The following is a 23955-nucleotide window of genomic DNA, read 5'->3' as shown; positions in this document are numbered from 1 at the left end:
ATCACCAAGAAAGATAAGCATGATGATATCCAGCTTGGGACCCTTGGTGTGCCAGCCCATATTCACCAGATGTGAGCCCCTGGGGATAATTGTCCATGGTACTGACATTAAAAAACATAGTGTTTTAATTTGAATTTTGTTAATTTTGCCTCTGACAAGAAAGCCATGGTGCTTCAAAATGTTTGGCATGTATAAGGTATATTCAAAAAGTTTGAGCAGTTACTTTATATCTTGAATTTGCAACATCACAATGAGTTGCAGCTTTGTAGAAAAATGTTTAGTAACTCATCTAGCCTGATTTACCTTTTTATATGCAATCATCTCAATTAGTACACATTGAATAGAAGGGTATTTTATGTGTTTCGTTACATTTTCAAATGAGCAATTTTACTAAGCCATAAATTTGCATCCAATTTTATTTAAAATCAGAGAAAAGTGCAATAGAAACGTGTGTTAAAAATAGCTTTTATAGAAAATGCCATGTGTTTGAAGATTTTAAAGAGATTATCATGTCCTTTGAAGATGAACGTCAATCTGGATGTCATTTTAGTAGTTTATGTTTTGCATCCTTACTGATGAGCACAGAGCAGAGAGTTCTCATGTGTCTGAATCTTCTGCTAGCCAACGTAGAATCTTTTGCTTCCACCATTTTTGGTTATGAATCATAGGTGTGGGTCTATGACCTGTTGAAAATGATCCTTGCTCTGGATACCCTTAAATTTCAAAAACCAGTGATTCAGTCATGATCTGATGAGGTGAACTTTCCAGTGAGCTGTTAATGAAACTGGTATTTCTTAAGAGACATGTTAGTCAATTTTAACACAAGATTTTTTGTCACTCATTTCAATTTTGTGGCTGAATCCTCACCAGTGATCACAAAGATCAGAGAGTTCTCACATTTCTGGATATTTGTCATGATCCCTGCTGCCGATTCACACTTTGTACCTTCCATCATTACAGGTGATGAATCATGGGTGTGTAACTATAATCTGGAACATAGGCAGAGGCATATCCTCTTAATGGAAGACTGTCTTTTGTAAGGCCCAAAAAAGAAAGGCAATCTTAATTAAATGTGTATATCATGTTTATTATGTTTTTTGACTCACAGGGCACTGTTCATTATGAATAATATGATCATAATAAATACTGTGAACTAAAATGACTACAGAACTTTTGTAGTTTTTAGTTCACTGTATTATTTGTACAGTATGATCGTACAGTGATTTCTATGGAAATTGCTCAATTCTGTTTGGAGAAAATGGCTGGAAAAGGAGTTTCAGAGAATTGATGCTTGCATTTTCATTTCAACTTTCATTTTACTTGACCTCATGACAACACCCCTGCATACCCAATGCTTTTCATCCAATTAATTCTAGAAAAGTACTTCATCACTATGGTTCCCCCATCTTCTATACTCACTGGTTTTAGCTCCACGGTTTTTATTTATTTATTCAATTTTTTTTTTTTTTTGCAAGCTTAATGCCCTTTAGAATGGGCACAGATTTGCAATGACTGTGGAAATGAGACATAGGAACTATTAGAAATTCCAAAAGAAGCCTATGGGGATGCTTCAAGTAATTGTAAAAGCATTGGAATCGGTGTATACAGGGTCACAGGAACTACTTTGATGGAGATCCATCCAAATAGCTCATAAGTTTCGTCATTTCCCAAATATTAGTTCAGTCTCCTAATTTTTTAATTACATCTTGTATATTACTTATCTCTGTGAAACTATCTTGATGTCGTAACATAGTGCATTATATTGTGTTTTTATATAAAATGGCATGATAATGAACACTGCAAACTGAGGAACATCATGAGCATGTTTTTTTCCAAGCTTTTTAATTCTATTATTTAATAATAAATAAAGTAAACTAAATCAATTTATTTATTTTTTGGTCCAGATGACAGATATTTCTATATATTACATTGCCTTCCAAAGTCATGAAACAGTTCAAGAATACATTTCTTTCAGTTACCTAATATATCAGGTGCAGTTCACTCAGTGTTATTTGTATATTTTCTGGTCTTATTTTTGGAGGTTTTAATTATTTTTTATTATGAATATTCACTTTGTGCAGACCTTCCACCACTTTTATCTTTTTTTAAGGTGCAGCACTAAGCACTGGTTGCATCAGTCATTATTGTTAACGAGTAGTACTTGATTCCTCACTTTGAACTATGATGGCATGTGATTGACCTTCGGTCACCAGAAATCTCATTTTTATTTCTCTTGACCTCAGCGGCAGTCATCTGAAATTAAAAGTAAGAGACAATCAGCAGAACCTCTTAAGCTGTTTATAAAATTAATGAAAACTATATATAAAAGTAATAGGACACTGGCAGTTATCCTGTATTGTATCACAAATTTAAACAGATACACCAACCGTTTAAAACTGATTTAATAGTGAAATAAAATAAAATGATACAAAAAACTGTAAAATAATATTTACAAAAATTTGATTATTTACAAAAAAAAAACTAGTTTACAACAAAAATAAAATAAGTAAATAAGTTAAAATGCATTAAAATATAAATTTAAAGGCGATAAAAACTTAAAAAACGATAAATTTAAAAGTGATAAAAAGCGATTTATATTTTAATGCATTTTAACTTATTTACTTATTTTATTTTTGTTGTAAACTAGTTTTTTTTTTTTTGTAAATAATCAAATTTTTGTAAATATTATTTTACAGTTTTTTTGTATCATTTTATTTTATTTTATTTTACTATTAAATCAGTTTTAAACGGTTGGTGTATCTGTTTAAATTTGTGATACAATACAGGATAACTGCCAGTGTCCTATTACTTTTATAGGGTTGTCAAGGACACTACTGATACTATGCTACTGCAACAGGATCTGGAAAGGTTGAGCAGATGGGCTGAGAGGTGGCAAATGAAGTTTAACATTGACAAATGTAAAGTACGTACTACATATGGGAAACAGCAACCCCAGAGTAACGTATCAACTCTGTGGTACTACACTGACAGTGGTAGAGAATGAAAGGGACTTGGGGGTGGTTGTGCAGGCAGATATGAAGTTTTCTGAGCAGTGCAGACAGTCTGCAAGAGTAGCTCATGGTGTCTTGTCAATGATATACAGGAATTTTTCTAGGGGATAAGGTGGTGATTATCCCTTTATATAAGGCAATGGACAGGCCACACCTTGAGTACTGTATACAGGTCTGGAGGCCTCATTTCAAGAAGGACGTAGAGATGCTGGAACGAGTACAGAGAAGGGCAACAAGATTAGTGAATGGAACAAAGGGGTGCTCTTACGAAGAAGGGCTTAAGTTTTGCAAATTACAGTGTCTGGAGACTAGGCACCAGCGAGGTGATCTGATAGAGGTGTATAAAGCCTTGAATGGTTTGAGCATGCTCAGTGCTGATGGGATTCTTCCTCTTGCTCAGAATAATCACCTGAGAGGGCATAAATTCAAATTGAGGAAGGACAGATGTAGGATAGACGCGAGGAAATTTGCCTTTAGCCAGCAGGTGGTTGGTTGGTGGAACAGACTTCCATCCCTTGTCGCGGAAGTTGATAGCCTAAATAAGTTTAAGGCTCAGCTGGACAGGTATTTCGAATGAACAGGGGGGTGAAGTGGAAGTGGTTATTTTTTATTTATTTATTTATTTTATTTTATTTTATTTTTTTTTTTGGCTGATGCTGCATAAGCTTGCTTTCTTGCATCAAATGCCTCCTAATGCTAATGCTAACCTTCGAGGCCTTATTGCAGATATCCTGTATTGTAGTTTTTTAGATTTGGTATAACTTTATTTGGTTTTGACAGTATTATTTAATAGATGTTGTTTTGATACATTTCAAAATAAAAATAAAAAAAAAACAGATTTAAGGATTGATTCTAATTACTTACAGATATGCCCATCATGACAAAATAATTTATTATTCAGCAGTACATTACAGCACCTTTACCAGAGTCTTGTTGAAGATAAAAGCAGTCGTTCATCTGTGCTTATTGAAACATAATTGTATAAACATTTGGAACGTGTTGTGGTGGAGGTTGCCAAGAAGACACCGCTGCAGCATTCACCTTGTATTCTAAGCTCCAGAGGCTACACAGCTTCAATAGTCACTTCCCAAATGTGACTCTTGATGCACTCAACTTGCTGAACAACAGCTGTACATTTGATGAATTGACAAGTTCTATTACAATGGCACCTTAGACTCTCCTTCTGTATGTACAGGTTGGCTGTGTTAAGGCCAGTCATATCCTGGTAATGTTTTATTTTGTGCTTAAATTAGACTTTATGAAAATTATTACTAGGGGCTCCCCCCCTGCTCACTTCGCTTGCCAACCCCCAGCAAATATCAAATATACAAAGAAATGTCTTAACCTGCTCGGCATCATTACTGAAGCTGCTTCAGAAAGAGTTTCATTCACATAATTGACCAATTTGCTTAAAACCTGCCACTCGAGTGGCTCCTTGAAAAGTCTCATACACTATTCAGTTCACAGTTCTCACATCTTTGAAACACCTTAGACGTTTCATTTTGTGTAACAATAATTTCAAATGAAACCTCTCAACATCTTGCAGTGAGATGCTATTCAACCAAGCAACCACTTTAGACATATTTTTATGTTAATGCCATTTATTTCCCTTTTTGTCCCATGTAAAATATAGAGGTGTGATGGAGTAAGTCAAATCTTCTACACCCCTCGTAATTATACTAATATACTAACATAATGCGCTGATTGAAATCTAATCAAGAAATGACCTATGTAATTATTTACCTGCACATTTGTAGTGACATAATTGCCCTGCCCATGTCACCTACATCCTTCTTCTCCCATTGGCTCAAATAAATATCACCAGGAGGAAAACTTTTTATGTCTTAACCTGCTTGGCATCATTACTGAAGCCACTTCAGAAAAAGTTTCCTTGACATGATCAACTGATTTGCTTAGACCGGCCTCACGAGCAGCTTCTTGAAAAGTCTCGTACACTACTCTGTTCACAATTCTCATGTCTTCAAAACAACTTAGACTCTTCGCATAACAATAATTTCAAATGAAACCTCTCGTGGTGAGACACTATTGAACCAAGCGATCACTTTACACATTTTTACGTCGGCGCCATTTATTTCCCGTTTTGTCCCACATAAAATGTTGAGGTATGATGGAGTAAGTCAAATCTTCTACATATCTTGCAGTGAGACGCTATTTAACCGAGGGACCACTTTACACACATTTTTACTTCAATGCCATTTATTTCCTGTTTTGTCCCACGTAAAATGTAGAAGTATGACAGAGTAAGTCAAATCTTCTACACCCTTCTCTTAATTATACTAATATACTAACATTATAATACACTGATCGAAATTTAATAAGGAAAGCACCTTTGTAATTATTTACCTGTGCATTTGTAGTGACGTAATTGCCCCACCCACTTGTACCATGTCACCCGCATCCCTCTTCTTCAGAGAGATTAATTTTGTTTTTGCCTTCAGCTGCTCTTTTCATTTTATTTTATTATCATTATTTTGACAAATTGATGTAAATGTTGTACGCCTTCTAACTATTGTTGGATGGATGATGGTGTATGTATCATATCTTTGTATTTCTGTTTGCTCATTTGTATATACACTATATACAGGTTGTCTATTTCCTTTTCATTTATTATTTTTTAATTATTTATTTTATGCTTACAAGTTAGTGCAAATGCATTAGATCTGTTTGCAGCTAACTACTAAATAGTTATAAAATTAGCATCATCATTATTATTATTATTACTAGCCATATAGTGCAAGGAAGAGAGAGAGAAGTAGAAGGGAATCACCAAGAAGAGAAGAATGATGATATCTAGCTCAGGACCCTGGGTGTGCCAAGGTGTGCCTGGGGTTATGTATATCTCATATTGTGAATCATATTGTGAATTTAGTAGTTAGCTGCGAACAGATTTGATGCATTTGCACTAACTTGTTAGCATGTTATCTCACTACTCAACTTGAGGTTTTTGCCCTAAAATGCAACCTTATTTATTTTATTTAATTTTTTATTAATATTATTTTATTCATATTATTTTTTATAATGGCATGTTAACTCACTATGCAACTCGAGGCATTTTGCCCTAAAATGCAATGTTATTTATTTTATTTTATTTTTTATTAATATTATTTTATTCTCTCTTTGGCTGGTGCAACATTGGCCTTGGGCTTCCTTGCACCATATGACCATTACTAATACTATATTGTAAGATTGATTGGTCATCTGATTTAATCTAATTTAAGGTAATAAATAACTTTATCATTATTATTATTATTGGTCACTTGCTTATCCATAAAGATTGATACTAATTATTTACAGTCTCTAGTAGAGGTGCTGTTTCATATTGCTGAATAATTACTTACACTCTTTACACTATAGGTCATTTCTTATTATCAATCCACAAAGAAAATGACTTGTTCAGTGTCTTGAATAAAGATGTATATCACATTGTCAGGATCTATATGTAAAACTTAATAATGTAAGATAATTTTTGTATTTACTTTATTTTTATATTACTCATGAGTTTGCAAAACTTGAATCTTGAATGCACATGTTAGTTTCTTTAATGAATTTCATTGTTATTTATTTATTTAATTTTTATGGTATGATTTCAGAAACTTAATTCAGGATGCCAGCTGCACCAGTGCAGATAGTTTTTCCACGTGGTAATCATTTATTTGCTTTAAATGAAAATGCATTACAGTCAGTTCTCCTTCAGGACACAATTAAAGATAAGCAGGTTGCTGTTATTTCAATTGCTGGTGCATATCGCAAAGGAAAATCATTTTTGTTGGATTTCTTTCTGCGGTATTTAAATGCTGAGGTGATATTTTTTCTAAATATTAAAGTAACGTATGTCTGTTAAAACTTATACAGTTACCGTTTTGTAAACTGAAATATTGAGAAAAGCAAAAATAAATTTCTGTGATATTATCTTATAAGTACACCCAATCCTTGACTAAAATGGGTTCTGCGAACAAAAATTCAGTTTAATACAGGTTTTAAAGTAACTTTTGATTAGCATAACGTTTGTTCCATTTAATTATGGATTACTTTTTCTTTTTTCAATTTGTATTACTTTGATAAACTGCACTTTAAATGGTTATTAATATACAAGATTAAATTAATTTAACATAAAATAAACACTTAATTTTCACAGGATTTACTTATCAACAGATTATCCATTTGAGTTTGATTTGTATTGGTTGCTTTGGGAAGTTGGCATTATATGAGTTTAGTATTACTAGGGGCAAATGATGCAAGGAAGCATGCCTATACAGCATCCATAAAAAAAAAAAACCGACAACAACAACAGCACCACCACCTCATCTGTCCATCCTCTCTAATAACACTGGTCAACACCTAAAATGTTACGAAAATACCCTATCTTGACTAATTTTATGCTGCTGAAATTCACATGAATTTCATGTGAATTTCAGCAGCATAAAAATTTCAGCAATATAAAAATTTGTCAATTGGCTCTTGTTTACGATTACAGTTGGGTTCTCATATTAGAATTTTTTTTTTATTAGCAAATTACTCTACATTATCGATTACGGCTCTCAGCAAAACCCATGGCAACACCACAGTTTCAGTGCCACCACGCTCTTATCATGTGATCAGTAACTATTTTCCCACTCTGCATCACGTGATAAGTTGTTGTCGCCTCAAATGAGTCTTCAACTCTGTTGCAGTAATCCTCGAATACAGCTAGGTACTGGGTGATTTGTTCTCATTTAACAGTTGTTCTCTTTGAGATTCCTACAACACAGTATTTATGTTGTATAAGATTAATGTGCCCCGTAATTGTGTGAATAGTCCCAATGACTTCTGTTACATATGTCACGTTAGCTTCAAGAAAGCGTCCCTTTACTCAAGCCATAAAAAAGCCTACTTCTTGTACTTTGGGTGTAAAGTAGGCAAACAGGACAAGAACTGGGCTCCACACATGTACACTACCTGTTCATCAAACCTCAACATGCGGGTGAATTGAAAGGGATGTTTTATGCCTTCCTAGTGCCCATGATATGGAGGGAGCCAATCACGTCACAGACTGTTACTTCTGTATGGTGTCTCCTATTAGAAAAGGGATGACAATGAAGATAAAGTGGACAATGATGTACCTGAATATGCCATCTGCAATATGTCCTGTGCCTCATGGAGAAGTACTACCTATTCCTGAACCACCTGACCTTTCTTCTGTACACTCTGATGAAAATGAAGACACTGATGAACATCAACTTGATATACACGAAGAAGTACAGCAGCTGTCTACATCAAGGGATCCACTATTTTATCCAACATTTTATACAACAGTGAAATCTTCTAGATAATTTTGCGAAAGTGATAATATTTTGTACTCGAATAAAGATTGATAAATTCTATCAAGCAGAAGGTTAACTCACTGCCTGTAACGATGTAGATGGTCTAATGTCAGCAGTGAACATGAGGCAAGTTCCTAAAGAATGGTGACTGTTTATAGATGCTTCTAAGTTTAGCCTTAAGGCTGTATTATTACACAATTTAAATATGCTGCCTTCAATACCTCTTACATGTACACTATTAGAAGAATGAGTATGAGATTTAAAGGTATTCGCGATTTTATTAGGACTACAAAAGGTTTACACTAAGTTGTTGCTTTCTCTGCGAGTGGGATAGTTGTGCCAAGGATATGCACTACAAGAAGAGGAGTTGGCATCAATGAAAAATATTAACACCTGGAATGAAGAACATAGCATTTGAACCTCTGGTAAATCCAAATCAAGTTTTGCTTCCACTACTCCACATCAAACTGTGGCTCATGAAAGCTTTGGAAGTGAATAGTCCTGCAATGAATATTTGCAAGTGGAAATTCCCAAGACTTAGTACAGAGAAGATTAAGGCAGGCATTTTCATTGTTCCGCAAATACGGCAACTTTTCAAAGATGAAAGTTCAAATGTGTCCTTAGTGATAGCGAGAAATCAGCATGGAAAGTCTTTCGAATATTTCGACTGTTTTTCTAGGAAATGTTAAAGCCAGCAACTACAGGCAGCTTGTGGAAGAACTCATTTCTTACGAAAAACTGGGGTGCAGTGTCATTGAAGATGCATTTCTTGCCATCAGCGACGAACATGGTGAGTGCGTCCATCAAGACATCACAGCGATGGACCAAAGATACAAAAGCAAATGGAGTGTCGCCATGTTAGTTGATTATTGTTGGATGGTGAAAAGGGATGCTCTCGAAGCTGAATACTAGTGAAAGGCGAAAAGTTCCCGTGTTTGATACAGGTATGTTGGTAGCTACATCTTATTGCCATATAAATGAAAAATACCTTTTATAAATATAAAAAGCTACTTTTTTTCGACAACAAGACCAATCTGCCATTTTAAGCACTATTTCCGTGTATAGCACCCCAAAATCTATAAAGTAAACTTACTTTCATGCCCATAACAAGTTATGACCCAAAATTTGTTGTTCAGTGTAATTTGTCTCATTCTACACAACACTAGATGGAAGTTTGTTCCAACAATCATTTACCCCAGGATGAAAGCACATTTTTGCACATTCATTTTGCAGCCATCTTTATACAATTTATGTCCCCTCTTGTGTTGTTCAAGACAGAGTAAAGATCTCATCAGCATTTAGTTTACTCAGTACATTCAGAGCCTTAAGCATTTCAGCAAAGTCTCTTCACAGGTACTTAGTTTTCAAGTGCTGCAAGTTGCAGAACTGAAGTCTCATAATAAGCGCATCATTTTGCTTTTCTGTCACTGATCTCGTTGCTCTTCTCTGCACCCATTCCAACAGATCCACATCCTTCCTAAAATGAAGTTTGCAGACTCATGTACAGTACGCAAGATGTGGCTTGACCATTGCTTTATACAATGGAATAATCACTTTCATTTCACTGTTGTTAAAATTTCTGTATACCATTGACAGAATCCCCATGAGCTATCTTAGGAGCCTGTCTCCACTGCTCATAGAATTTCATTTGTGACTCTATACCAACTTAAGTGTTTTCCTCCTCAGTTGATAAGTTATTCTAGTATTACTGCAGCCCCTTGCAGGTATCAATGTTAAAATTTAATTGACACTTCTCAGCCCACTGTCCATTTTTCTGCCTTGTTGAAGTAATACATCTTGATTCCTGTCATTAACAGGCCTGCTGTCCTTTGTATCATGCACAGAGAGAGTAACCTTGATATGCCTTCATCAATATCTTTAATAAATATTGAAAACAGTAAGGGGCCCATTCCTGAAGGACTCTATTAATAACATTATTCCAATAAAAGCAGTGCCCATTTATAGCCATCCTCTGTCTTCTGCCACTCACTATCCTTTTATCTATAGCAGTGACTTGCCCCTAATTCCACAATGCTCCAATTTATACAGTAGATTTTCCTGTGAAACATATCAAATACTAATCAGATTAGTCAGATAAAGTCTCCCCTTAACAAACCCATTTTGTGATATCTGCATAACAACAATACTTCTTTAACTAGTGACTCCATTATTTTCCCTGGAATAGAGGGTCAACTTGCATATCCTAGTTACTAACTTTGCCCTTTGATCACCCACCCCACCTGTTTTGAATAGGAGAAACATTTGCCCATTTCCAGTATCTAGGGAACTCCCTGGCAAAAGGTTTGCCTACCTCTGTTTTTGCTTCTTTTAATATAATTGTAGATTCTGGCAGCTCAAGGTGCCTTATTTAGTTTCAGCTTTAACAATCTCTCTTTCAGTTTCCATATTTTCAGTTACACAAAGCCAGTTAGCTCCCCAGTATGACTTGGTATACTCCTGGTATCATCATCCCTAAAAACTTCTTCATGCATGAATGAAATATAGATTCAAAATATATATTCAGCAACAACAAGACCATCAATAGTTATGCCATTAGGTAGTGGACAAATGTGGTCATTTCTAGAATTCTTAGCCAAAGACTTCTCGTAATCTGCCTTAACTTGCCTAATCCATGTAGTAATTTTTGGTCATCCCATACATTTTTATTCTCTGCCTCTAGTTTGATCATTTCATCTGATGTCCATTTAGGTTTATACTGTATCTCTTAGCTAGCATAAGAAGCTTACTTGCTTCTACAATTATTTCCCTGAATACCTTCCATTTAGCATTTGCAGTTTGTAACATCATCAGTTGATTCTACTGCAAAGAATTTAAAAACTGTCTGTGACTATTGTAGCTCCTTTGCTAAAGGAAAATGCCTTCTTTTTACCCATGACAGTAGTTATTTTTAAGTAAATTGTTCTTCAATACATGATCACTGTCACCTAGCGGTTCCTTTGGAGATTCCTATGGAGATTCTTAATGCATGAAGTGATTATCAATTACCGATGATAATCAGATGAAGGATATTGCTTTCTCTTGTTGTCCATTTAACATGCTGCTGCATCAGCAATTATCAAATAAATCCAGAAATTTTCTGCTACTGTGTGTAATCAACCCACAAATTTTAGTGAATATCTGGAATGTTAAAATTCACTCATTTGAAGAGGTCTGGGGTTTGATCATCAAGGGCTGGAGGTATTTTTAAAATATTTTTCAGTCAAGGTTGTAGTTAGCTGATCTCAAGTGGAGGGAGTAATGCTTTTCCCTTCAACTCTGCCCATGAATGTACACTTCTCACCACATCACAAACATTATATGGATATTAGTTGCAGATAATAATTATTATTGACCTTTCTGTATTGTCCGTTGCACTCACCATTTTCAAATTCTGCATCACTTGTACCATGTTTCCGATATCCCTATTGATGACTTAAATAATACTTCAAATTCATCAGATTTGTTTATTATACTATTAGCATTGATGCACATGCAAATATACGTGCTCCTGTTTTTGCTCTTAGTAACCCTAACACAGCTCATGTATTTACTTTTCTTATGACAGTCTTACCAATGGACTCATGAGCCTTGCACACTTGCTCTAGGACTGAACTAATTGACATAAAACTCTCATCATTTACTCCTTCCTGATGCCTCTGATAAGAATTCCAGATACGTACTTTCAAATTTAATCCTAATTCTTTGTTTTTTTCAACATTGCCCTGTAGCTGTTAATTAATCCTCCAATCTCCTCATTAGCCACCTGTTTGCATCGCATGGAAAATTTCATTGTTGTTGTTGTTGTTATTTGGTTTTTAGGAGCATTAGCAACTTAGGCCATATTGCCCCAGGGATATGCGGAAAGGTCATTCCCTGACCTTTCCGCATCTTCCGTATTTGGTGGTCACGGCCTCGAACCCCGGTCTAATCAAGAAGCGTGTGCTACGCACTGCTGCTGCTCCTGCCCACCTGGCTACGGAGGCGCCGGAAAATTTCATATCAGGTTGAACCGTAATACCAAAGTCTTTTTCCTCCTAAACCATTTTTAACTCCCCTCCTAGCTTATTAACTTCATTATTTCTGCTTCCGTGATGTATAACCTTATAATAAAAAGCCTTAAATTTTAGTTGTTATTTTAAGACCATATGTGCAACTGGTCTTTTCGAAATTTTGTGGCCTGACTTGAATTGTTAAATATTTCCCACCTTCAAACAGCAAACTTTGACAGCTTTAAATAGCTTTAAGTGTGTGTGTGTGCGCACATGTGCAAGAAAATTTCAAATAGGAGGGGACCCAATACCAGGCCTCAAAAGACTCCACTCCACTCTGAAGACTGATCATTTATGACAATATTCTATTTTCTAGCCAGCCCATGATCTGGCATAAGATCTTACCAGTAGTCTCAAGTTTTTTTTGTTTTTTTTTTTATATAGCAGCCTTTTTGCTATTTTATTTACTTAATTGTTATATTATATTGTACTTTATAAGTAGCTTTATAGTTCTAGTTATGCTCGTTATTTTTATTTTTAATTTAGATAGTTTTTGTAGGTTACTACTTAATATACATGGGTACCTCCATAGCCAGGTGGGCAGGAGCAGCAGTGCGTAGCACACGCTTCTTGATTAGACCCGGGGTTTGAGCCCGTGCCCACCAAATACGGAGGATGCAGAAAGGTCAGGGAATGACCACCGCATATCTCCCGAGCAATATGGCCTTAGTTGCTAATGCTCCAAATAACAAAAACAAACACCATAGCCAGGTGGGCAGGAGCAGCAGTGCGTAGCACACGCTTCTTGATTAGACCGGGGTTCGAGCCCGTGACCACCAAATACGGAGGATACGGAAAGGTCAGAAAATGACCACCGCATATCCCCGGAGTAATATGGCCTTAGTTGCTAATGCTCCTAAAAACCAAACGACTTAATATATGTAAAACCATTGTTTTGTTCAAATCTTGCAGCCATTGTTTTCGTATAGAGTGAGTGGCAGAGAATTCAAATTTTTAATTGTGGTAAATAGGTAGCTCTAACTTAAAGCCAGATAACATAATACGCATCACTGCATTTAGGAATCTATTAGATAGTGTAGTATTGATAATTAATTAATTAAATTTATTAATCTTATTAATTTTCATTGTTAATTTCAATATCATCCCCAGACTAGAGCAGCAAAGCAATGGGCACAAAGTACAAGTGCTACTTTGTGGGGGGGGACGATTCTCCAACGCATCACAGCCTAAAAAAATGTCCAACTTGTGAAACTTTTGTGGAACTCTCTGGAACAGGACATGATCTAGCAAAGGTCGATGTTTTTGTGTGTGTGGGTGCTAGGTGCAGAGAGTGTCAAGAAATTAGGTGCCAACTCAGCGTTCTGATGGGCACTTATGAGAATGTGAAGAGTAAGGTAGATGACCTTGAAGGTATTAAAATGGTAGATCCATCAACCTCTCAGCTGCCAAACTCAATGCCAGAGCTCACACTTGTGCATCAGGCAATACAGTGGCAATCTCCAAGGCAGAATGTGCTGGTCCCACAAGAGTTAGTAATTGTCAGGGAGACGGATAATATATTGTGTAAAAAGGATAAGTGGAATAGGACCAGGGTATGTCTGCCAGGGGCAAAATTTGATGATGTTATAGAACAGATATTATCATTTAAGGGCATAAAGGGTGATATCATTGTACACATTGGTACAAATGACATTAAAAGTAGATCTACAGATTTATTTAATGAGTACAGATCAATGCTGAAAAAAAGTTGTGAATTAGGGTTATATTTAAAAGTGTCTGCAATTCTGCCAGACACAATAGGAGGGAGTATATGACGAGAGCCTTGTCAATCAATTCGGCCCTGGAGTGATTGTGTAAGGCTCATGGGGGTAGAATTTTTCTCAGTGTGGCCTGTGCTTGTTAACAGGAGAAACTGCTTCTACAGGGAAGGGATACACTTAAATAGAAAGGGTGTTTGCTGATGTTTAACAAGGCAGCGTTACGTGGGTTGTAAAACTGCTAGCTTCGGGCAATTCATGGACTAAAAGGTTAATAGTAGCCACAGGCAGAGGTGAAAGTGATTCTTGCACTGCTTCTATTAAAATGAGCAGCAGCTGGAGGGCTTCCTCGTGAAACAAATAAATCCATAGGTTGTGTTAGGGTAACTAAGAATAAGAATTGGCGCATGTATATTTGCATATACACCAATACTAGAAGTATAGTAAATAAATTTGATGAATTTGAGGTGCTGGTGAAGACATCAAAGGCAGATATTGTTGAAATATCAGAGACATGGTGTCACACAGATATAATATGGCAGTGCAGAATTGGAATTTGGGGAGTACAATGTGTAAAGAAGGATAGACGGTGAGGAAGGGTTATTCTGTTAATTAAAAAAAACAAACTTTAAGGAAGTGCATTCAATTGACATAGAAGTGCATTGTTGGGTCAGTTTCATGTGACATAAACACTAGGAAAGCAGAAATGATGTTATAGGTCTAGTGACTCTAATGAGTACAATGAACAATTCTACAGAGAAATAGAATGGCCCTGTAAAATAGATTGTGTTATAATGAGGGTTAAGGATCATCTAGACAAGACTAGACAAGACTGCAGGCCGACCGGGCTAGCCGAGTGGGTAAAGTACCTACCCGGCAACCCAAAGGTCGCGGGTTCGATTCCCGCCTCGGGCTTGGATCAAAGTACTGCAAAAAAAAAAACCTTGGGAGGTGCAATATGGCCACAGAAGCCGATGCGCCAACAACTACCAAATCAAAAAAAAAAAAAAAAAAAAAAAAAAAAAACAAGACTGCAGACACAGCATGGGTTTCTTAAGGGAAAGACTTGTCTGACAAATTTTATTGGATACTGTGATATGGTTACAAAGGAACTAGATGCAAAAAATAATTTTGATATCATATACTTGGATTTCAGGAGAGCCTTTGACACTGTTGAGCCTGGTAGATTATTGTACAAATTGGAGCAGTATGGTATTAAGGGTAAGTTGCTACAGTGGATGAAAGGGTGGTTGAGTGTGAGAAGACAGATAGTGGTAAATAATGGACACTCTTCTTGGACTAATGTTATTACTGGAGTCCCTCATGGTTCAGTGTTGGGACCACTGTTGTTTTGTATATTTAGTAATGATATTGATGAAGGTATATCAGGCTTAGTGTCAAAGTTTGCAGATGATATAAAGGTTAGCAGGGTTGTTAATGATAGTAATAGCCAACTGCTGCTCAAGCATGATAGTAATAGCCAACTGCTGCTGCAGCCTAATGATAGGTGGTAGTTTTTTATATAAAAACAAATCAACTGATTTGGGAGGTGCAATATGGCCTAAGTAGCCCTTGCGCCAGAAAACACCACAACAATGACAATAATAGCAGTGTGCTACTGCAACTGGATCTAGAAAATTTGGGCAGATTTGCTGAGAAATGGCAACTGAAATTTGACATTGACAAATGCCAAGTACTTCTTTTGGGTAAAATAACCCCAGAGGAACATACCAACTGTGTGGTACTACAATTAGGGTGGTAGAAAATGAAAAAGACCTGGGAGTGATTGTGCAGTCAGATATGAAGTTTTCTGAGCAATGCAGACAGGTCATGGGGTATTGTCAATGATGTATAGGAATTTTGCTAGCAGGGAAAAGGTGATTATCCCTTTGTATTAGGCAATGGTCAGGCTATGCCTTGAGTACTGCGTACAGGTCTGGAGGCCTAATTTTAGGAAGGATATAGAGTTGCTTGAGTATGTACAGAGAAGGGCAACAAGATTGGTGAGGAGAATGAAGGTGTCCTCTTACCAAGAAAGGCTTGAGTTTTGCAAATTGCAGTGGCTGGAGACTATCAATGATGTATAGGAATTTTGCTAGCAGGGAAAAGGTGATTATCCCTTTGTATTAGGCAATGGTCAGGCTATGCCTTGAGTACTGCGTACAGGTCTGGAGGCCTAATTTTAGGAAGGATGTAGAGTTGCTTGAGTATGTACAGAGAAGGGCAACAAGATTGGTGAGGAGAATGAAGGGGTCCTCTTACCAAGAAAGGCTTGAGTTTTGCAAATTGCAGTGGCTGGAGACTAGGCATCTGTGAGGTGATCTGATTGAGGTGTATAAGGCCTTGAATGGGTTGAGCATGCTGAATTCTGATGGTATTTTTCCGTTTGCTCAGATTACGAACCTGAGGGGGCATAAATTCAAATTGAGGAAATACAGTTGTAGAATAGATTTGTGGAAATTTGTCTTTAGCCAACAGGTAGTTAATTGCTGAGCAAACTTCCATCTGTCATTGTGGAAGTTGATAGCATAAATAAATTCAAGAAAAAACTGGACAAACTTTTAGAAGGAATGGATGTGTGAAATTGGGGTGTTTTTTTTTTTTTTTTTGGCTGATGCTACATAAGCTCATACGCTTGCTTTCTTGCATTACTTGTTGTACTATTTAAGGCTATTTTGTGAGCTGCACAATGGAAGCATTGAAGGCATAGTATTAGTAATAAAGTGACTTCTTAATTTGCCTGAGGGTTACATTCCAGAACATCTTGTGCTTGCACAATTTAAAAGTATGCGCAATGTAAATAATTACCAAAAAATGTGATAATAGGCCTATGAGAGTAACTCTTGCATCTAACCAAGTTATTCCCTACCACTACATACATTCGTTTTCTTTGGTTAGAAGGTGTTATGAGGATCAAGGCAGTAGCAGATCCTTCCTGTTCAAGTAACCACTGTGTTACTACACAGGGAAAATTTAGCTATAATAAACATTCCTGCAAAACTGAAAGATATGTTTAAGACACTAATTGAAATCTTCAGTAATGTGAAATCTGGTGGCTAAAATGCAATTTCATCTGGTGGCAGATGAAATGAAAATGACTACGACTGCTTACTTTTTTTTTATGCCAAAGCACGTTTGCCGAGTCAAGGCAAAGTGCTGATGAGATTCTCTGAATTGCATTCTGAAATTGTGATCTTTCTTATTGATTTTAAAGCTGAAGCCACAAGAAAACAACTCAAGATAAACTGCAAAAGAGTCATCAACTTTGTTTAGTGATTGTAATTCACAAGGGGTTTGAATATATTGCCAATATATTTAACAAACTGAATGCACTGAATCTATCACTTCAAGGTAAAAACACAACACTTTCATGGCTAATGATAAAATCTCTGCATTCAAAGATAAAATTATTCTTTGATGAAAGAGAGCTGAAGTAGGACAATATGATATAAATCATATTGTATGCTGGACAAGACAATACGGCAATAAAAAATATCTCCCAGCATCAGACTAATAGAAGGCAATATTTGACCACATCGCACCCTCTCGATCTCTTTTGAAGAATATTTTCATGTCAATACAGGCATTGGAAATTACAGGTGGATAGCTAACTCCTTGTAAAACTGAAACTCCTCAATCCTATCCACAAAAGAAGAACTGATTGATATCTCCTTTGACATGTCACTACATAAAAAGTTTTTAGTGTTCCTCTGTGTTCTTTCTGGGCTAGTTTGTTGGACTCTTTCCCAAATATAGCAGACAAAGCAGTTTGTAAACGTTTACTGTTTGTGATGACTTATTTATGTAAATGTGGGTTTTCCAAATACTGTGACACAAAATCAAAAAAGAGAAATAGACTTAATCTTTAGCTTCACTATCAATTTTCAGCTTTGACATCTAGTTTCAGCAAAATCGCTGAAAATCCATCGCAGCAGGTCTCTCATTAGATTTGCTGAGTAATTCTATTTTTTAATTTGGAGTCTTTATAATACTCAACTTTTTTTCTTTTTTTTTTTTTACTTTAAAATTTTAAGAGTTTGTTGATTCCACTATAATTGCATGTAATTTGATTTCACTATATTTATTACATGTACATGCACATGCCTAAACCAAAAAATGCCCCTTTCTTAGCTTTTTTTTGCCTGTGATAATCTTAGGTACCTGAAGACCTTGCCAAACTTCTGGGCATATCTTGGCCAAAAAAATAAGGTCGTGAACCACTGTATTAATACATACAATGCAAGCCTGCATAAATAATTTTTTAAATTTTTTATTTATTTTTTATTTTACTCTTTCACAATTACTGGATGGATTAAACGTTTTAAATGGCAAATATTGTTTACTGTAGGTTTTTTTAAATAATGCTGACACAGGATGTCTGGAACATTAAACAGCAATACTTCATAAAATAAAATGTAAAATTATATTATAGAATTATAATATAATTTAAAATTATAAAATTATAATATAGCATTAGTAGAGGCATATGGTGCAAGAAAGCAAGCTTATGCAGCATCAGCCAGAAAAAAAAAAAAAAACACGCTCCCATTTCACCCCTCCGTTCGTTCCAAGTACCTGTCCAGCAAAGCCTTAAAATTTATTTAGGCTATCAACTTCCACAGGAAAGGATAGAAGTCTGTTCCACCAACCGACCACCCGCTGGCTAAAGGCAAACTTCCGCACATCTATCCTACATTTATCTTTCCTCAATTTGAATTTATGCTCTCTCAAATGATTATTCTGAGCAAAAGGAAGAATTCCATCAGCATTGAGCATGCCCAAGCCATTCAAGGCTTTATACACCTCAGTCAGATCACCTCGCAGGTGCCTAGTCTCCAGACACTGTAATTTGCAAAATTTAAGCCTTTCTTCATAAGAGCAACCCTTTGTTCCATTCACTAATCTTGTTGCCCTTCTCTGTACTTGTTCCAAAAGCTCTACATCCTTCTTAAAATGAGACCTCCAGACCTGTATACAGTACTCAAGGTGTGGCCTGTCCATTGCCTTATATAAAGGGATAATCACCACCTTATCCCCTAGAAAAATTCCTGTATATCATTGACAAGACACCATGAGCTACTCTTGCAGACTGTCTGCACTGCTCAGAAAACTTCATATCTGCCTGCACAATTTCCCCCAGGTCCTTTTCGTTCTCTACCACTGTCAGTGTAGTACCACAGAGTTGATACGTCACTCTGGGGTTGCTGCTTACTATATGTAGTACTTTACATTTCTCAAAATTAAACTTCATTTGCCACCTCTCTGCCCATCTGCTCAACTTTTCTAGATCCTGTTGCAGCAGCGTACTGTCATTAGTGTCCTTAACAAGCCTGCCAACCTTCATATCGTCTACAAACTTGGACATTAAGCTCTCATTTATATGCTATATTCATAGCAAATAAATGAGAAAAAAAGGAACCACTCAGCCACATAAGTATAACTTCATATGTATGTATATAAATAGGCCTCTCAGGTAATTTCCATAAAAATACCTCAAATACAAAGAAAGTTTGGCAAAAAAAAACTTAGAAATACTAATATAAAATATAATGAAAATAAAAAACTTAATGTAATTAAATGTGAATGTAAATAAAATGAAAAACATAATATTCATAATAATAATCTCCGGCTTATATTTAAATTTGATTTTATGGCTTTTTATCAGTTTTTTTTTTTTGTTCAGAGAACACATATTTCACATCTAATCAGATGGAAAAAAAGTTGCTTTCATCCGGAAATGCACAAAACTGTTACGTTCATCTATCCATAGAAATTAAAAATTTTATTGAAACAATTGGAATTTTTTATTTTGGCTGTGTGAGAATTTTGGAGGATTGCTGTGAGAGTACAGCAATCCTCCAAAACACAGTAGCAATAATTGCAAAATTTATTGAACTCTCAAGAAAACAAATGTAATAAAAATGGAATGTAATTAAAATTAAGCTAACAAACTTATAAAATGATAGTAAAACTTACTTAATCAGAAAATATTGGATATTTATGTGACTCATATTTTCTCAGTTTGTGTACTGAATAGTAAGCTCAGATACCAGACTGTCTTTGTTAAAACTGGACACTGGCCAACACTATGTGTAACATCAGTTAGAATTATGTCTGCAAGTTTTGGGTTACATGAGCTTCGTAAAGTACAGTAATAAATTTTTTTACACTTAGTACTTCTTGTTGCTGGACAATGGAGGTGGACAATGGATGTTGGTGGACAATGCAATGTTGAGTCTGTTTGGTGTGACATAAGCACTGGGAAAGGAAAAATAAGAGTAGGTGTGTGTTATAGGCCTAATGAATCTGATGAGTACAATGAGTGATTGTGCAGAGAAATAGAGTGGACAAGTGAATCAGAATGTCTTATAAAGGGGGAATTTTAACTTTCCAGATATTATTGACTGCAACTTGTGGGTTGGTCGCTCACACACTAGCAAAACCTTTGTGGATTTATTGGATGATTGTTTTCTAGAGCAACATGTTCAAGAAGCAACCAGAGGGAGTAATACTCTTGATCTGATTATCAGCAGTGATTATCCATGCATTAAGAATTTGCAGATAAAGGAAACACTGGGTGACAGTGATCACAATGTACTGATGTGGGAATTACTAAAAGATGTAACTACCATCAAGGCTAAAGGGAAGTGCTTTTGTAAAGATGACTACAGGGGTAGTCATCTCTCAGACAGTTTTTAAATTCTTTACAGTGGGATCAACTGATGATGTTACAAATGTTGAATTCTAAATGGGAAGCCTTCAGGGATTTAATTCTGGAGAATACTAGGCTTTTCATTCCAACTAAGAAATACGGTTCAAAGTTTAGGCCTAAATGGATGTCAGATGAACTAATGAGGCTCATGGCAGAGAAGAAAAATGTATGGGATGCATATAAAGTATCAGGTGACACAGAAGCCTGTGGCAGATATAAACTAGTCTGTAATCAAGTCACAAAGGAGGTTAGGCAGCGAAGACAGATTACGAGAAATCCTTTGCAAAGGATGAAAACTCTACGGGAAAGGGACAAATCAGATTGGACCACTTAACATAGCTGGGTTGACTATTGATGATCATGCTAGAGTAACTGATAAGCCGAATGAGTATTTCGCATCTACATTCACACATGAGGAGTTATTCAATGAGAGGAGTGCCAGAAGTTTATCAGACTCTAACAGGGAGCTAAGTGATTTTGTAATAACTGAGAGCAAAGTGGAGGAGAAATTGAAGTTAAACATAAAAAAAGGCACCTGGGGTGGATGGGATCTATCCAGTTATATTAAAAGAGGCAGCAAAGGAAGTAAGCAAACCCTTACCAATAATTATAAGAGCTTCCTTGGACTCAGGAGAGGTCCCCGTGGTGTGCAAATGTATCACCAATTCCCAAAGGGGATTCAAATGGTGACACAAGTAATGATAAACCTGTTAGTTTAACTTGTGTTCCACTGAAAATAATGGAAAGAGGCATTGCAGGATCATCTAGACAAGACTGCAGTAATAGTTAAGACACAGCATGGGTTTGTTAAAGGGAGGTGATGTGGCCACAAAGAAACTGAATGCCAAAAATAATTTTGATATCATATACTTGAATTTCAGGAAAGCTTTTGATACTATTACACATGGAAGACTGCTGTATAAATTGGATTGTACAATTTAAGGGTAAGTTGTTACAATGGATAAAAGGATGGTTGAGTGGGAGACGACAGAGAGTGGTAATCAATGGACACTGCTCTTCCTGGAAAAATGCTATTTGTGGAATTCCCCAGGGTTCAGCGTTGGGCCCATTGTTGTTTTGTATATTTATCAATGATACTGATGAAGGTATATCAGGTTTAATGTCCAAGTTTGCATATATGATACAAAGGTTGGCAGGGTTGTTAACGACAGTAAAGAGAGTATCCTACTCCAACTGGAGCTAGATAAGTTGGGCAAATGGGCTGAGAAGTGGGAACTAAAGTTTAACATTGACAAATGGAAAGTACTGCATATGGGTATCAATAACCGAAGAGAAACGTACCAACTGTGTGGTACTACACTCAGGGAAGTGAAAAAGACATTGTGGTAATTGTGCAGTCAAATATGAATATGAGTCTTGTCAATGATATATAGAAATTTTGCTAGCAGGGACAGGGAAGTGATTATCCCATTATACAAGGCAATGGTCAGGCTACACCTAGAGTGCTGTGTACTGGTCTGGAGGCCTCATTTTAGAAAGGATATAGAATTGCTGGAATGAGTACAAAGAAGGGCAACAAGATTGGTGAGTGGAACAAAGGGGTACTCTTACCAAGAAAGGCTTAAGTTCTGCAAATTGCAATGCCTGGAGAGTAGGCACTTACAAGGTGATCTGATTGAGGTGTATAAGGCCTTGAATGGGTTGAACAAGCTGAATGCTGATGGAATTCTTCCTCTTGCTCAGATTAAGAACCTCAGGGGGCACAGATTCAAATTGAGGACAGACAGTTGATGTGCTAAAATTTGCCTTTAGCCAGCAGGTAGTTGATTGGTGGAACAGACTTCCATCTTTTGTTGTGGAAGTTGATAGCTTAAATAAATTTAAGGTTCAGCTGGATAGGCATTTGGAATGAATGGAGGGGTGAAATGGGAGGGTTTTTTTTTTTTTTTTTTTTTCCATTGGCTGATGCTACTACATAAGCTTGCTTTCTTTCATCATATGCCTCTACTTTGATAATGTTAAAGAGCAGTGCCACAGAAAAGATTAGGCTAGCAAAGGCAGATTAGGAGAAATTGCTGGCAAACAGAGCAGTAAGTGGGGATAAGGAATTCTTTGTATATATAAATGCAAAGAAGAGGGCAAACCAGATCTGATCCTCATGTAATGGACTTGGTTATAGTATTAGATACCCCAGCTGGTGTTGCAGATGAACTCAACAGTTACTTTGCATCTATGTTTACACAAGGAAAAATCCTTTATGTCAAAGAGAAATTATGGGAGTGAAGTTGAAAAATATGTAATTAATGTTATTGAAATTTCACATGATTATTTAATGAAAAACCTTTCGAGCCTACAGGTCAGTAAGGCTCCTGGGGTTGATGGCATTATACCCTATAATCTTGAGGGAGGCGGCTGGTGAGTGCATTGACCCATTACAGCTAATTATGAGAGCATCACTGGGCTCAGGAGAGATTTCATCGGATTGAAAAAGTGTCAATGTATTTCCAATACGTAAGGACTGTTCTAAATGAAGTGGGAAATTACTCAATCAGTCTAACTTCAGTATGTATGGAAAATCATGGAGGCAATGATTAAGGATCATTTAGATAGAAATGGAATTCTGAAGGATACTCAGCATGGTTTTGTAAAGGTAGCTATTTTGACTATCACTCATGTGCTGGAATTAGAGAATAATTTGGACATTGTTTATTTGGATTTCAGCAAAGCATTTGACTCAGTCCCACATGAGTGGTTACTATATAAGCTGGAACAGGTTGGAATCTCAGGGAAAATCCTTAGATGGATACCAGTACGGCTACAGGACAGGGGGCAGAGGGTTTTGATAAATGGTTATTCCTTAGATTGGGTTGAAGTAAGAAGTGGGGTTCCCCAAGGATCAGTATTAGGACCAGTATTGTTTTTGATTTTTATAAATTACATCGATGAAGGATTTCTAAATTTGCAGATGATATTAGCATTAGTTGAGGCACACAATGCAAGAAAGCAAACTTATGCAGTATCAGCCAAAAAAAAAAAAAAAAAAAACTTCCCATTTCATCCATCTATTCACTCCAAAGGTCTGCTTAGCTCAGCCTTAAATTTATTCAAGCTGTCACCTTCCACAAAAAGTGATGGAAGTTTGATCCAACGATCAACTACCCGCTGACTAAAGGCAAATTTCCA

General features: G+C 36.2%; 1 protein-coding gene across 1 annotated transcript in view; it reads left to right on the top strand.

Moving 5' to 3' along the window:
• The window catches only part of LOC150084619 (atlastin-2-like), a 403792-nt gene that overhangs the window by 40197 nt on the left and 339640 nt on the right, over nt 1-23955 (top strand). The window contains exon 2 of the mRNA XM_090375357.1: nt 6623-6831. Within this exon, the coding sequence (XP_090231483.1) occupies nt 6637-6831 (195 nt within the window). The 5' untranslated portion in view covers nt 6623-6636. The remainder of the gene's footprint in view (nt 1-6622; nt 6832-23955) is intronic.

This window comes from Mastigoproctus giganteus, chromosome 6, assembly GCF_048544385.1.
Source record: "Mastigoproctus giganteus isolate SK-2022 chromosome 6, ASM4854438v1, whole genome shotgun sequence".
NCBI lineage: Eukaryota > Metazoa > Arthropoda > Arachnida > Uropygi > Thelyphonidae > Mastigoproctus > Mastigoproctus giganteus.
This window is presented reverse-complemented; position numbering and strand designations above follow the sequence as displayed.